At 33.2% G+C, this 16911-nt stretch overlaps 4 protein-coding genes across 12 annotated transcripts in view; 2 read left to right on the top strand and 2 right to left on the bottom strand.

Moving 5' to 3' along the window:
- The first annotated feature begins 1822 nt into the window (after nt 1-1822).
- On the top strand, nt 1823-6350 carry LOC105183817 (estrogen sulfotransferase). Of its 2 annotated transcripts, XM_011142195.3 has the most exons (7): nt 1823-1927; nt 2001-2264; nt 3024-3123; nt 4251-4443; nt 4575-4701; nt 5658-5752; nt 5842-6350. In XM_011142195.3, exons 2-7 carry the CDS (start codon nt 2057-2059, stop codon nt 6139-6141), a joined length of 1023 nt encoding a protein of 340 aa, XP_011140497.2. In that variant the 5' UTR covers nt 1823-1927; nt 2001-2056; the 3' UTR covers nt 6142-6350. The 2 variants fall into 2 exon arrangements, with proteins under 2 accessions (XP_011140497.2, XP_011140495.2); XM_011142193.3 differs by having other exon boundaries at nt 1837-2264.
- A 743-nt stretch (nt 6351-7093) lies between these two features.
- Prp19 (pre-mRNA processing factor 19) lies at nt 7094-10795 on the bottom strand. Of its 2 annotated transcripts, XM_011142198.3 has the most exons (9): nt 10622-10795; nt 9988-10137; nt 9516-9793; nt 9212-9406; nt 8949-9104; nt 8638-8868; nt 8181-8521; nt 7860-8018; nt 7095-7767 (listed from the first exon to the last, which is right to left on the bottom strand). In XM_011142198.3, exons 1-8 carry the CDS (start codon nt 10638-10640, stop codon nt 7874-7876), a joined length of 1515 nt encoding a protein of 504 aa, XP_011140500.1. In that variant the 5' UTR covers nt 10641-10795; the 3' UTR covers nt 7095-7767; nt 7860-7873. The 2 variants fall into 2 exon arrangements, with proteins under 2 accessions (XP_011140499.1, XP_011140500.1); XM_011142197.3 differs by having other exon boundaries at nt 7094-8018.
- Nucleotides 10796-13826: 3031 nt separating this feature from the next.
- thoc6 (THO complex subunit 6) lies at nt 13827-16911 on the top strand. 4 transcript variants are annotated; one of them, XM_025301100.1, is made up of 7 exons: nt 13827-13887; nt 14190-14352; nt 14498-14725; nt 14878-15045; nt 15123-15300; nt 15391-15725; nt 16298-16911. In XM_025301100.1, the coding sequence occupies exons 2-6, from the start codon at nt 14237-14239 to the stop codon at nt 15709-15711; spliced, it is 1011 nt and encodes a 336-aa protein (XP_025156885.1). In that variant the 5' UTR covers nt 13827-13887; nt 14190-14236; the 3' UTR covers nt 15712-15725; nt 16298-16911. The 4 variants fall into 4 exon arrangements, with proteins under 4 accessions (XP_025156885.1, XP_025156884.1, XP_011140501.1 ...); XM_025301099.1 differs by lacking the exon at nt 13827-13887 and adding an exon at nt 13907-14101; XM_025301101.1 differs by lacking the exon at nt 13827-13887 and adding an exon at nt 13909-14101 and having other exon boundaries at nt 15138-15300.
- The window catches only part of LOC105183821 (uncharacterized), a 38950-nt gene continuing 38336 nt past the window's right edge, over nt 16298-16911 (bottom strand). For all 4 annotated transcript variants that reach the window (XM_011142203.3, XM_011142202.3, XM_019841757.2 and 1 more), the window contains one exon: nt 16298-16664. In XM_011142203.3, coding sequence (XP_011140505.1) covers nt 16309-16664 — 356 coding nt within the window. In that variant the 3' untranslated portion in view covers nt 16298-16308. The remainder of the gene's footprint in view (nt 16665-16911) is intronic.

The raw sequence follows: 16911 nt of genomic DNA on the forward strand, positions 1-16911 counted from the left end.
CCGTACTATGACCAAGTTTGTATTCGTACAAGAATATTATCCGCATTTCCTTACTTCCCATGTCGAAGAGACAGCGATTTTCAACGATATACACAATGTGATAAAAGTAAGGTTGTGCGTGCGAATTTACGTGTGGGGCATAGGGCCAGAGCACAGACTTCTGCATAACGCATAATACACAACACATAAGAGAATCAACCAATTAGTTTTCTTCATTTCCCTCCTCAGGACAGAAATGAAGAACTCTGATTTGTTGATTCTCTTATGCGTTATGCAGAAGTCTGTGCTCTGTCCCATATACTTTTCAAATATCACTCATGCAACGACAGCTGCATGAAAAGAGCTGAACTACTCGGCCGGGAAATTTGAATTTTGATAAACGGTCATTTCATCTGTAACAACCTAATACTATGACTGCGTTCCGATATTCACTGCCAGTACTGAAAATCTATGACATACATGACACAAACTATATATTTTCAATATTGACAGTGAATATGGGAACACAGCCTATGCATACAATGCATACTTTGTAGTGTTCACATAAAGTAAATAACGAATTCTTGTATCATACGACTACATTTTTTAATGCTGAACGCAAATATTAAGATCGATTATCTTTTCATTTTTCACGGTTATCTTAATAATAACTACAAATTTTGACTCTTTCTCACGGAAAAGGAAACTAAATAAAGATTACATATAAACAGATAAGAGAAAGTCAGCTGATTGACCTGAATTGCAACAAGAAATTCAAACTCAATTATTGGCTTTAAGCGATAATTAGTGGCTGTAGATAATTGATTATATGCCGATAAACTATTATTAATAAAAATTGTTGATATTTTCAATGCTCAGAGAAGCTATATATCATATCTCACTGAGGGAGATATGCATTGCGCATCACTTCTCCTTCCACTATATAATGTGTTTTAAAAATTTCAACACTAAGGATTTTAAGGATTACGTAAATTCGTGCAACGCATGTTGCAAAGTCAATACGATTTTTATGATTAAAACAAAATCCTATACGAAATTTTAAATAGTTATATTCAGTTTTTGTGAAAATAAATTCAGTGTAAAAAAAGTAGCATGTACGAGTCTTACCATAATCATTAGTGCGCAAGTTTTATGTTGTTTATGTGTAATTCATATATCTTTATTTTCCAGTGATAAAGTAATGTACATAAATAAAATTAGCCTATAATTGGCACTTCTGGACGTATAAATAAATCAATAAGAAGGCATTATACTATACTAAATATAACGTATAATTCAATATAAAATAATAAATATATTTTAACGATAGAACTCTCTATTCAAAAGGCGATTCGTGATAGACAATTCAACAATTTTTATTATTCTTGTAACTACAGAGATATGTTGTTGAATTATTCAGAATAATCGGTTTGATCTATCTTATAAGATGGAGAAAATAAAATGTAGATATACCTAATTGTTATTCGATGAAATATTAATTATAAATTACATGTCCTTTTCATAATGATTTTTACGATACGGAACACCGTTGGCAGAACTTGATTACTGAAATAAGTGAAAAGAAATAAGTGAAAACATTTCTTTTAATTTATGTATATATTCTCATTCGGCAAACAATATTTCGCAATATTTCATCAACCTATCAGCAATGTTGAAACGTTACTGAAATATTGCTCGCCGAATGGACTACCTTTTCCCTGGATTTAAATCAGTATATTGAAAGATAATCTTATCCCCATATCTTTATCGTTAACAATATTTGTTTTTTCGCAACGGAGATAAGTAATAACTATGATCAAAGAGCATAGAAAAAGTTGATTCACGACAGTGAAGGGGACGCAAGATCCGTTCGTTCATTTCCCGAAAGGGTAATATAAGCTTCGATGTTAAGTCGCGCGACTTCATTTAGTTTAAAGATACGGTCAAGGTAACATCATACTCTGTTTATCAAAATATCGCTATTTACACAGCATTCAAATTATCGTGCCAGCTTTGTTTAGTATCAATCGAAGTCGAAGCCAGCATAAAGTGAGAGTGAAGAAATTAAATAACGAATATGGCGCGTCAACCTCCAAAATACGAAGTTCTACCCGAGGAGAAGACAAAAGAGATGCTAAAATTATTTAAGGGAGAGAGAACTGGTTGGGTGCAAGTAGGCTCGCAAAAATGGTTTTTCCCTTACCGGTATACGGAACAAGGTGCCGGATTCTATAATTTTGAAGCCAGGCCAGATGACACTTGGATAGTAACTTATCCGAGATCTGGTGAGTGCGTATCTAACATCTAACATGAGTGCGTGTATCTAACATGTATGCGTGTTGCGTAATGCGTATTGCGTTACATGTATGTAATTGCCCATGATAGTCCACATTAATTTTCTTTTTACCACATGTGCCACATATTAACGTTAATTTAGCATCCCTCTTGTCAGACTATGAACATGATTAACAATTAAAAAAGTATAAATAAATAAAAGTATTATTGTATAACAAGAAATACTGATATTTAAATAAACTCGAAACGAAGGAAGAAAAGACGAAAAGACACAGGTATTAAATAGATGCATTAACTATCTAAATAAATCATTTAAAATTAACTATCTAAAATTCCAGATAAAAATATATCTTTTTAAGTAATAATAAGTTGTTCGTCAATTATATAATGCAAGAACAAATTACTTGTATAAAATGTACGAAAGAACAACTTATAAGAAAAGTACTTGTAAGAAACATTTCTTGTCAACATTTTGTTCCTTTGAATTGATTATTTAGAAACCTATACATTAAAAGAAATTCCTTTATCTATTACTATTCTTTTATTTCATAAATGAATTAAATATAGTACATATTATTATAGTATAATTATTATAGTATAATTATTTAAATACTTTTTAACTGTCTGTTGATTATTATTTTCATTTTTCAGATACTTGTTGATTAATTTCTGATTGTTTGGACTTTCAAATATTTTATATATAATGTCAAAATTTTTCAAATATCAATTAAAGTTTTAATTCTTCAAAGGCACTACATGGACGCAAGAGCTGGTCTGGCTACTGTCAAACAATTTGGATTTTGAAACAGCGGGAAAGCAATATCTTACTGAGAGATTTCCTTTTCTCGAGTTAGTAACAATAACGTTACCATTTATGATATATACATGAAAAAAAAGATAAACTCATATTATCATTCATTACACTTATCACTCATATTTGCACGGAAAAATGCAAATATGGATACATTTATGTATTTTTTCTGAAGCTTAAATTTCATAATTGGCAAATATTTGGCAAATAATATTTGGTTACTCACTTCGTTTGATTTCAGCGTATTGCGAAATAATTTTATCAGAATATTTCCTACATGTTAATCTTTCTGCATACGTGACAAAACGTAAATTATATAACTTTGTATTATACGTTGTATGAGATGATTAGATATTACGTGCCAAGAAGTGGAAAACATCGCGATAATAGTACTGTAATTGGCTGATATGCCCACATGTGTGTTAAGATCTTTTTCATTGAATATTTATCTTTTTTCGATATGCTTCCTTAACAGCACAGATGTCCAGAGAACGTCCAGAGTACGTCTTAAGGACGTCCTAGGGACGTTTCTTCATCCTCAGGACGTCCATACGACGTCCCTAGGAGATCATGTGCTGTCTGAGTTAATACATAATACATAACACTTAATTTTAACTATAGAAATTGTAATCTGGAAAACATAATAAAATTAATGCTTGGAAATGTACTAGAGGAATCTAATTGCGTGTATCTAAATATTTGTATATATTGCATAAAATTATTAACGTAGATATTTATGTTTAGATATTATGATTAGATATGTGTAGATATTTATGTTTAGATCTAATGTTTTCATCGTGAATGTCATATATATAATTCAGTAGTACAGTTTTAGATGTGATATATCTGGTTATGTATTGTCGTTATGTTTCAATACGTATGATGTTTTATATTCTTGTGGCTTCATCCAATTGCTCAATGAATGTTGGCTAGCTCATAACCAGAAAGACTAACCTGCGAAAATTAATTTTGCACAGTATTTACTGCAGAATCTGTTAGCAATTTATTAATAGAAATACAACCTAATGGCAATAGAATCTAATGACAAAATATGGCAGACTGATGGCAGGAACTCTGAGCAAGATTTACCGTCTTAAATTTAAATAAAACACTGCAGATCCTGCACGATAGACTGCTAAAAGATTGCTTATTGGGTACATTCCAGATTCAGTATGCTCCATCATCCTGAACTGACAAAAGAGTTGTTAGAAATGAACAAAGATAACACGGCGAAAGAATACTGCCTGGAATTAGCCAAACCCGGTTACGAGGTCGTCGCGTCAATGCCGTCGCCCAGATTCATCAAAACTCACTTTCCATTCAGCTTGCTTCCAGGAATCTTGGATGTCGGTTGTAAGGTAATTGCACATGGAAGAGAAAAAGTACGAGAGTTTCGTAGCAATCACACGATTATCGTAATTTCCGAATGGTCGTTTCTTTATCTTTTTACTTCCAAATCGCGTTAACCTTTTATTAATCTTTTTTAAAGATTATCTACGTAGCTCGCAATCCGAAGGACGTTGCAGTCTCGTGGTATCATTTGCACTTGACGATCACGATTCAAGAATTTCTCGGCGATTTCACTACCTTTTGGGATTACTTCGAGAATGACCTTAGTAAGTACAAAAGAGATTATAAATTTTGAAATTCTAAACGTATTTATATTCTGTAATACTTAGGTACTATAACGTACAACATGATGTACATAGCAGTTTAAAAATTAATTTATAATAGCTATAACCTATATTTTCTAAATCATTAAAATCGATTTAATAACTGTTATTACATGTACTGCTGTTATACATACAGCTAATGTTATATGTGTAATAATTATGTTACGATTATATACGGTGAGTCCCAAAAGTAACGGACCATCCTAATAACTCTTCAGTATTGAAGTTTCAAGGAAAATGATTTCAATAAAAGTTGTAGGGATTTAAGTGAGCTACCTTATGATGACCTTAACTTTGACCTTGACCTTTATTTTCAAGGTCAAAATCAAGGTCATCATAAGGTAGCTCACTTAAATCCTTACAACTTTTATTCAGATCATTTTCCTTGAAACTTCAATATTGAAAAGTTATTAGGGTGGTCCGTTACTTTTTGGACTCCTCGTATATTTATTCATTGAATTGATGATAAATCAGTTTTATATATGCCAGCCGTCTAAGTGTCGACTGCAGATACTCGTATTACTAAACCAGTTCCAGAGTATCGTATAAACGGAGTCTGTTATCACTGAAACATTTAACCACAAATATAGTCGACCTTGTAATTGTTACTTCTTCGTTAATGATGTCAAAAATATACACAGATAGATCTGTAATTATCTTGTATTTTTATATTATTTCTTCGGATTGAATTATACAAAACACGTTTGATTACCAAGTGAAGAGATTATAACATGTATGTTATTTCTCACGCGATGTATGACCCGCTTAATTACTTACTTATATTTCTGACAGTTCAATGTGTATGTATTCGGGTCGCATCTGCTTTCTTCCAATTAGAGAATTTCTCTCGAAAAATAAATCAAAGATTCGTAATGTGCTTATTCAACGCGCTTTTTCAGCGTTCTGGAGCCCTTATTGGACACATTTGAAGGAAGCCTGGGCCCTGAAGGATCATCCGAATGTTCTATTTTTGTTTTACGAAGAGATGCAACATGTGAGCAATATCAATGTTATTTTTTCCTCATTATTTTACATCATTATATGTATGTACTGAAATAATCGTTCGCATAAATTTTCTTTCAGGATTTCCTGAAAACAATCAAGAAAGTTGCAAAATTTTTGAACAAAACATATACCGATGAACAGTTAAGCAAGCTGGTAGATTACTTGGATATTAAAAACTTCCGCGACAATAAGATGGTCAACAATGTCGATCTGAAGAATATAGGCGTTATGAAGATTGGGGATTTTATCAGGAAAGGTCGCAGTGGTGAATGGAAGGAAGTCTTTACTCCTGAGATTGCTGCTAGAGCAGACAAATGGATCGAAACGAATCTGAAGGATACGGATTTGCGTTTTCCGGTTTTCAACCATGATATATAAATTAAAATAATTAATTAAAATTAAAATTAATATAAATAATTATAATCGACAATTAAGTGAAAAGTAATATCGGTAAAATCTCTATAAAAGATACCGACATTCAGCAAAGATCGATCGTTGGATTCATCTTTGATACGTCAAATGAAAGAAAGGCGTAAATGAAATCTTTTCCTAATCTGAAAAATAAAAATGATACGATAATAATTTGTGAAAAAAGGAGTAATATTAGATTGATCCAGAAGAGTTTTTCTTATAGAATATACGTATATATATATATATTTTTTTTTATTTAGTGATATATTTCAATCTCAAAAATTTTGTCTGACTTTCTTTTATTTCAAAAATTTTGTTCTCATATGAACATTGTGCAATATTTGTGGAAAAATACTTTGAATCAAACTAATATTAATAAGGATTATAAGACTTTGATAGGTAACATTATTGAGTCACGCATGTGTGTGCACGTACTTTTTTTCTTGTTTTATTATAAAGGAATTTTTATACTTTTATTTCATTCCATTTCATTATACCATGTATTCGTAAATTTTGCGAATACATAAATCCTGTTATTTCATATGCAATTGCATTTTATCATAAAAACGCGCGGCAGTATTGAATTTTATATCGGCTAGTCCGAGGAACTCTTTTGAATAGTGCATTTCATAGTAATATCCGAGAATTTGTCTTAGAATTGTCTTTTTAAAATATTAGCGTTGTCGCAAGTGATAATTCGCATTTCGAGCAGAAGAATAGTGACGATAAGTAAAAGATTACTGCGTCCAACAATAATGATTCGGTGACGGTATCGACCGCGACTAACGAAAAATACTGTGGGCGGATAATGAAAATAAAATTGCCATTATCAATGACGAAATGTTAGAAATGTAGACATAATTATGTAGATTTTATATAGATAATAAGAGACATAAAATTACATAGATCGCGAGAGGTCAACTATAACGCGCATTTGAGCTAGGAATCCTGAGGCTCGAATTTAGAAAATAACTGAAAGATACTTAATAAGTGTCATGAAAGACTGCTCAAAGAGAATGATGATTTTTTTTACATATATGCTTAGTACTGCCGATGAATTCTCGGCAAGAATTCTGACCTTTAGCAATAACAATAATCTATTTTCTCGAAAACGAAACTTTCATTTCTTAAATTTATTTTGTAAATGTCGCATTAACTTTTCTGTTAGGATTAACGAATTCACTTCTACCACTTTGTGATTTCGTTTCTTTCCTTCATCGGAAAATCGAGTTTGTTGAATTTTGAGAATGTGTTTTCGTATCTTTTCATCCAATTCTTTTACAGTAAATGCCGTTTTATTGTATCCAAAAATATGACATAATATATGAGGTACTGTCCCTGCGTATGTCTTCTTTTAATATTTTTCATGTTTTTCATACATGAAAACCTTGCACGTTCTTCTCGTGAAAGTAGAAAAGCGGGCAATGTTTGAAGAAAGAAATGGTTTTTATATAACACATTTTATAGACAATACGGCCAAAACACAATTATCCGTATAATCATGTAGTTTTGGGGAAAATTCAACGATTCAATGATGCGTTAGGCATTGGGCTTCCAAAGTCTTTTTTAAAATATTTGCGTTTTCGACGAATTCTGTGAACGTACAAATTAAAAAAAAATGAAAAATTCATTAGTCATATCTATATGTAGTAATTTAATTCAATATTAAATAACAAAATCCGTACGTCCTCCTATGAATTTACGACAACCCGTATAGTTTCAATGTCCTGTCCATACTAGTAGAGGCGATATATTGCGCATGTTTGCCAAAACGAACACCTGTGGCTGCTGCTGTGTGATCATTTAGCACCTTCAATTCTTGCCATTGCTTGCAGAGATACACCCTGGAAATAATATAATATTAAGATTAAGATTCAAATAATATTAAAATATTTAAAATAGAATTATCATTTATCAGCAATAATGTGAATAAAACCTAATATGTAGTCATAATAATCCTTAGGTTCAATTAATGAACAAGGCTTGATGAAAATTTGATATCTTACCTCACGTCTGTTCCAGCCACAGCCAGATACGTTCCACTTTGATCAAAGCAAATATCTTTCACTTCGTAGGATTCCTCTAGTTGCAATGTTTTAAAGTTCTTCAATTTACGCAAATCCCAGAGCTTTACACACGAATCCTCTGCTGCTGTCGCCAAATAATATCCGTTCTCAGAGAAACTAATGGCTGTGATTGGGCCTGTATGGCCCGGAAAGTTCGCCACGTTAGATTGCTCCTTCAGATCCCAGATTTTCACTTGAGAATCTGCCGTGCCGGTGCCGAAAATCAAACCGTCAGGATGGAATTGAGCAGTAGTCAACGGCTGTCCGACTTGTCCCGCCACCTTTAAACATTCCATATATAGTTCATTTAGAGATGATTTATTCGAAACGGAAAAACTTATACTTAAATAATAAGATTAAAAAGAAAATAATTAAATGATTGTTTCTTACAACGTACTTTAGTTAATAATCTGCCAGTGCGTATATCCGAAAAAGCCCAATGCTGATCCAGAGACGAACTAAGCAAATAATCACCAGTTGGATGTAAAGATAGTCCAGTTACTGGGGCATCATGAGCTTTCAATAACAATGTTGTCTGACTGGTACCGACGTTCCACACACGAATTGTAGTATCAGGAGACGCTGTCATCACTATATCTTCTTCCGGATGATAAATGACTCGTGTAACCTATGAGAATGATCAAGAAAAAAACATGTTATAGTTGAAAAAGTAAAATATTAAATTTTACGCTACAACCATAAACACACCTTCTTTGTATGACCTTTGAGAATAGCCACAACTTGCTCGGTATCCTTGTTAAATACAGTAGCATTTTTGTCTGCACCACCTGTTAAAATCTTGCTAGTGTCAGCACCATGAATGTCAAGTGCGAGAATTCCTGGTACGCTAGCAGAATGAAGTCCCTGAAATCACAAAATATTTAAATTAATCATATATTTATGCAATAAGGCATTTAACAATGAGGATATTAAGTTTGAGAAACTGTTTACAAAAAATGAGACAAACTTACAGGATGAGATGCAAGTGTTTGGAATGACCGGATATTGTCTTGTGGCATTAGATCCTCTGGCACAGAGCGTCCACGTCGTTTTCGCTCCTGAGTAAGAACAGTTGCTCGCTCTTGAAGTTTCTGAATAACGTCATCAGTGATGCCTGCCTGTTCCATTGGTTGGGCAGCTGTGCCACCAGCTTCCACTGCTACAGCCTATTAAATTAACATACACATATATTATTGATAACTAATAAAAAATTGTCAAATATTTAGAGTTTGATTTGAAATATCAATAAATAACAATATAATGATAGTATCATACAGGCTGTGGAATTGTAGTAGCTTGAACAATTCCAGCTTGAGGTTTCAGAGTGGCTAAAGCTTCTCTGGCAGCAGTAACTTCTTTAGTCAATCTTGCTATTACACGACAAGCTGCATCATGCTGATACAAGGCATGAGACAACTCCTGCCTCGCAGTTTGAAGTTGCTGCCGTAATGTAAATGAATGTAACATAACAGCATCCCATTCATCTTGTAGAATTTTTAATATTGCAGGAATGGATGTAGCACTTGGTGGTTTGGGTTTGACAATAGGAGTTGCTATAGCATAAAAATTTTGAGCATAATTTTATATATATGTTAGAAGTAAACAATTTAATACAGTTTAATATGAGCAAAATTTAGAGATAATATTGTTTTTTCACTTATATTTGGCTTAAATAATCTTTGCATAGTTTTTAAGTTACATAAATATCTTATATATGAGGAATATTCAAATAAAAATTTAAAGATACCTTTTATATCCATTAGCTGTTCAATGGTAAGCTCTTTGCCATTGGTTGGATCCACTCCATTTTCAGCAACATATTTCTCAATAAGACGTCTCTCAAATATTGATCCAGAAACAAGAGATATTACTGGATGTTCTGGTACTTCATTAGAAACTGTAAATAATGTACAATTTAGGATTGCCATTGCAATCCATTTCCACTTGATTTTATTTTCCCTTATATCCAGTTGACTTAATAAAATTTTAATATATAATCTGTAACTTCATTCTAAGTATCAAACTAGTTTGACTTGGAATTAATTAAAATATAATACATATACACATGTAATATAAATACAAACAGAAAAGAATTAAAATCGTTACAATATAATCATCTTATAAAATTCTTTTGTTATATAAAAAGATATTGTGTTCTCTCTCTTATTGTCATATCTTTATTATACTTTGCAATCCGAATGGAGTAATGCTACTTATTAAAGGTTATGTCCGCTGATTTCGCCGGCATATTTTACTTTTTAGAAAGATGCGGAATTTTGGTGCAGGTATTGTCGCATAAATTGAAAAGTCACAAAAAGTAAATCAGAGGAGAAAAAGAAGATATAATAAAGCAAACAACACACATATGATAAAATACTCACTCGCACAAGATAACGCCATTTTCAGGCACGATAGACGCGCGTTTACTGACTGTCTCTGTCGTGGTCTTTTCTACTTCTTGTAAGTAGCTAGACCGTTTCATCGTGGCTGAGTTATGAAATTCACTGCCAGTACTGAAAATACATAGTTTATGTCACGTATACTATAGAATTTCAGTGCTGGCAGTGAATATCGAAACGCAGCCCGAGTCTCTCATTGGAAGAAAATTTTGCTCATGTCGGATGCTTCCATTTGCATTGCCCACATTAAGGCCTGGTCTACAATACGTGTTGCTGACCAATTATAGCCGATTATTTTTGTAATAATCGACTGTGACTACGTTTACACGGCTTCTAACTTCGACTTAGTGATGCTCAGGGTTGGGAAGCAACGCGTTACTTGTAACGCCGTTACTGGTATTGTTACTTTTTTGAGTAACGATTAGGTAAACGCCGTTACTTTTTGGTGTCAGTAACGAAAAAGTAACGGCGATATATTTTTTTTGTAACGAGTAACAAAACGTCCGTTACTTTAATCGTTACTTTTTAATTTTTATAAAATTAAACTTAATTGTATTTAATTTCTATGCATTTTTTGTTTTATGCTGGATTTAATGAGATGGATTCAATAAAGATGGACTCACATATTGTCATCCATTGGCCGTAGCTATACAGAAAGGTTTAAAAGAAAGGTAAGTTGGTGTAATTTGGTTAATACATATGTTCATCAAATAACATTCATCTGATCAAAAAGAAAAATCAATATGTTCATATTTAATTTTATTGGTTTAACTTTAAGTTTTGTACTACATTCGGAAAAGAATTGATAATTGCCAGCTGTTTGCATCCCAAATTGAGTTGGTTAGCTGGAGATAAGTGAAAACTTGCGCAAACGTATTTAGAAGATTTATAAGGAATTCCTTCAATTAAAAATTTTTTGATGTCTGATAAGCACAATAATAACGATGACTTTTTAAATTTTAAATAGCAAACATCAAATGAGAAATCTGCCTATGATGAATGGCAAAGATTTTTAAAGTCAACAGGCACTAATGTCCAAATATTAAATTCATATCCACTAATTAAGAAACTTTTCATTAAGTACAACACTTAATAACATAAAATAATAAAAATATTTAAATATATATATATATATATATATTTCTAATCGTCTTATGTCTGATTTATATCTTGTCTTAGCATCTTTCTTATAATCCTGGATTTACAACAAAAAAAAGTAACGGAAAGTAACGAAATAAAATAACGTTACTTTCAAGTAACAGTAACGCGTTATTTTTTTAAGATCAGTAACGAGTAACGGTAACGAGTTACTTTTTACCGAAAGTAATGGTAACGGTAACGAGTTACTTTTAAAAAGTAACTTTCCCAACCCTGGTAACGCTAATGTTATAACTCCTACTTAAGGTGAGTTGCGTTTACATATTTACGCTTATCTATTTGAAATAACTTAATAACTTTCGAGTGAGTCAAGGATTTCCATTAGTACCAATATAAAAGGCCGAAAAATGAAATGATTGTGATTGTACTCTGAATATAAAAGAATTAGAATATGAAAAGAATAGTATGTAAATAAATCAACAAATAAAGTGAACTTTTAGATTATATTATGAGTTTGAAAATTATAAAATATGTATATATCAATATAGTAAAATTTATATAATAAAATATAATATTTAACTAAAAATGAAATTAAAATTTTAGGTTATTAATTTTGGAAAAAATTAATCGTGGAAAATATGGAAAGCATACGCTCGTTTGTTGCTATATATTTGAAAATATATAAATAGAAAATATGACGATGCAATATATACTATGACTACGTTTACACGGCAAAGTTAATCCGGATTAGTAACAACCATAGTTATTGAATTCTTTGATTCGATTAGTATATTCTTTTAGATCTAAAAATATACTCTAATCGGATTCCAGATTGCACTAACTACGGTAGTTACTAAGCCGAAGTTAGAAGCTGTGTAAATATAGTCTATATGTACGAAATATTTTGATTAAACGGCGAAAGCGTCAGAAAGAAATTATATTACATTTGTTATATTTAACATCACCAAATCATTTGCTTAATCTCGGACCCATATTACAATTTTCACGACATAAATCAATTTTATAATCAAGTTAAGATGTTCAATTTTTATATTGGTATTATTGTCATATTTACACCTGGCGGTCCGTTTACACGTCTTCCCTTACGGTCCGATGTAGAAACCCTAAGTCTCTTCACTAAATGACTTTGAGTTACTACATCAATGTAATAACTTCGTCGTAAAGGAGTGTTTACACGGCATCTAACGTCAGTAGTTATAACATCGATGTTATAACTTTAGCGTAAATTGGGTTGTGTCTATATCGGAACGGACTTGCAGTACTGGCAGTACTGCCAGTAAATAACGAAACGCAGCCTTAGTAACTACCGTAGTTAGTGCAATCTCGAATCCGATTAGAGTATATTTTTAGATCTAAAAGAATATACCAATCGAATCAAAGAATTCACTAACTACGGTTGTTACTAATCCGGATTAACCTTGTCGTGTAAACGTAGTCTATGTCCGTGAAGCTACCACAGCGTTTGCTCAGTGCGCGTGCGCGACTTTTCCCACGCTTGTCATCACTGAATACGGGTATAAAGCCAACGGCACACGGTGCTTGTTTTCGTGCTGGATTGCTTGCTGGATGAAAATACTGCGTTCTGATTGGTACATTTCTATTCATCTTCGGAAATGCACCAATCAGAACGCAGTATTTTCATCCAGCAAGCAATCCAGCACGAAAACAAGCACCGTGTACCGCTGGCTTAATATATGTGTAATCAACGAAATTGCATTGGCCGCGTTCAGTAGAACAAAGTGATCAGAGAGCGCTTAGTGATTATTGTCTGTGATTGGAGCATTCTTTTAGATTCTTCATAGATCCAGAAGTATTTACCAATCAGGAGCGAGATTCAATGGAAAATCTAGTAATGTGTCCACTGTTGAGTCTGCTGAATGCAGCCATTGGCTGCGTTCAGTAGAACAAAATGATCAGTGAGCGCTTAGTGATTATTGTCTGTGATTGAAGCATTCTTTTAGATTCTTCATAGACCCAGAAGTATCTACCAATCAGGAGCGAGAATCACTAAGCGCTCACTGATCACTTTGTTCTGCTGAACGCAGCCATTGATTCCTTGCTGAAAAGCATCACATATTTCTAGATCTATTTGATAAAAAGTATTTAAAATTCGACAAATTATAACATTCGTAAGAATAATAATAATGAGATGTTTCATTCCTTTTATCTTATGTATTTCTACATGTATTTCTAGAAATATAAACTATTTAACTCAGTTACACATTTAACGCGGTATCATCAGAGTTATTGCGGTGTAGTGCATCATACAACGCTGAAAAAATCAAAATTGCAATATCGAAACTTGTATAATTGTAAATCACACATCTGTAATTTTGAGATAATGTATTAATTTTATCTACTATCTTCCTTCTTTTTTTGTAAATATTGTCCATTTTTCATAAATAATGAAATATCCGACATGATTTAATAGGTTTCGCTTTCTTAACTCCTTTTAATATTAACCACGAACTTGCCGGGATGGCGAGCACTATGGAGCAAAAATTGTTCTATAATACTGTGTTATCGCAAACATTTTCTCCTGATGGGAATTACTTAATGACTGGCAATATTTATGGGGATGTGTCAGTATTTGAGTAAGTATTTTATAATGTATACAATATATAGAATGTATGGAATATAATTATGAAAATCATATTGGATAGTAATTTTTTTTGTAAACGAAGTGGAATAAATTAGTGTTCATATTATTTAATGAAATAAATATTAATCTCTAAATAGTCTGCCAAGAGCCTTAGGACCTAACAAAATAGAAGAAAATGAATTACAAGGACCAACTTATCGTTTTGCTGCACATCCTGATCAACAGGTTGCTTGTATGTTGTCCACAGAAGATTTTTTCATAACAGGAACATGTGGTGAGATATCAGGATGGGATTGGAAGATGGTGACTTCTAGCAAAGCTCCCAACAGTAAAATTTCGTGGAACATACAAATTCCAACTAACAAGTAAGCAGAAATATTATCTAAAGAAAGTAAAATATATATTTGTTTTGGTCCCATGCTATATTTTTGTACATTTTATAATTATAATTTTATAATTATAATTCTTGAGAGACAAGACAAGTTGACAAGAGAAACATAATAAATCATATTTGCAGAGATAGTTATGAGAAGCCAGATGTAAATTACATGGTATATTCAAAGACAAATAAATTATTATATGCTGGCTGTGGAGATAATAATATATACATCATAAACTTAGAAGATGGAAGGATTTTGAGGGATATGCAAGGCCATACAGATTATATTCACTGCCTTGCCATAATGTAATTATCATTTATCTATACCAAGTAAGTCATGAATAAAAAAATTGTATCTGTTTTATAAATAATAATTAGGAAAGTACTATAAATTTCAGGGGTAATCAGCTTGCATCCTGCAGCGAGGATGGCTCTGTGAGATTATGGGATTTGCGTAAAAAAGAGAATACCAACATATTGACACCTCATTTAATAGACAAAGTTGCCCGACCACGATTAGGAAAATGGATAGGTGCGGTGGATTTTACTGAAGATTGGTTGGTATGTAATAAATTTATGGTAATACTTACCTAAGATTTACAACGATTGTAACAGTGTTTGTAAATTACAAATTGTTAAATACAACTCTAGCTATGCGGAGGTGGACCCAGCTTGTCTTTGTGGCATATGCGCACCATGGAAGCCGCGACAATCTTTGATTTGACTGATCAAGGTATTCATGTAGCAGAGATCTATGAGGAACGTGTGATTGCGGCTGGTGCGGCCTCCTATATCTATCATATAACATACCAGGGTGAAACCCTGGCAAAGGTGCCCACGTCTAGCAATACTGTCTACAGCGTCGTGTATCAGGAATTGCCACAAAAAGTGCTAAGTGCAGCTGGCTCCTCGAATTACCTCGATCTCTGTACGAATTTCAATTACCGCGAGATGGTACTCAAGTTCGCGTGATGGATGGAGTGAATGTAAGACAGCCATTTAGTTTTTATTTTAATAAATATACATATATATTAATAAAGTATATGTGTACATTTTGTATGACACGATACTTCCTTTGTACAAATATACAAATCGATTTTCTGCTCGCCATTGCGAATATTTGCATGCGCGAACATAATCCTGGCGGGATGGAAGAGCGGAGATGATAAATCTATCCCGTGTCAAACGACCGCAGTTATTAAAATAACATTGATGCAAAAGCGATTTGGTCTAGGTTGAGAACATTGATTTCGCAGGGTAAAAATAACTTTAACGAATTTTTACAAATATTGACTTAACAGCTCTAGTAACTTCAATCTTACTTTATGTTTGTACAAAGTGAGATATATCGACGAATAATATCGCACAGCTCGATCAGCTCTAAAAATAAATTAAAAGATCGCGATTAATTATATTAAATTCGATAGTGTGAAAACGCAAATCTTTCTTTCCATCAGTATCCATATCGATATAGTTTTAGACATAGAAATTGGATTATATCAGAAGACTCGAATTGGTATGCCACCTATGTTGAGAATTTTTGCTGCCACGTTGACAGAAAACAACAAATCAGAGGAAACCATGGCCAGCGACGACTGCCGGAATAAAGCCTTCCCTGCCGTCTCTGGAGCGCACCCAGAACCAGTCACTCACATGATCGCTCAATAAGGCAACCACGTCGCCCTTGGACACCGTCAGTGCGTTGCCGCCGCGTGCCTCGTAGTCGCTCCTAATCACCAGCAACGTGTGCCTCGATCCCTTAGTACGCGCGTTCGCCGCTGCTCTCAGGTACAACCGGTCGACGCTGCGCTCGCCGCACGCTGACACTGCGTCCCTCGAACTCCGCCGAACTCTGCCGCTGCGACCGCGAGCTCCTCCGCATTCTGACCGAGTGTCTCGAAGTTTCTCCGTATCTGTCATGTTTCCTAAAAGTTGAAGGACTGACTAGTACGATGATCTTATCGATTGTAAAATAACAAAGTTGACCCGGAAGGATACAGATTACGCGCGCGTACACGTAGTATTAAGATATTTCTACATATGAGTTGATATAGGCGAACTTTCCAATGCTCGAAATTTGATTTTACCAAGCAAGATAAGCTAGATCAATCAGAACTAGCTTTACGCACTATGTATTATAATGATACAAGGAATAAAGGATGTTTTCAAGGA

The sequence above is a fragment of the Harpegnathos saltator genome, unplaced genomic scaffold (genome assembly GCF_003227715.2).
Source record: "Harpegnathos saltator strain DR-91 unplaced genomic scaffold, Hsal_v8.6 scaffold402, whole genome shotgun sequence".
NCBI classification, from domain to species: domain Eukaryota; kingdom Metazoa; phylum Arthropoda; class Insecta; order Hymenoptera; family Formicidae; genus Harpegnathos; species Harpegnathos saltator.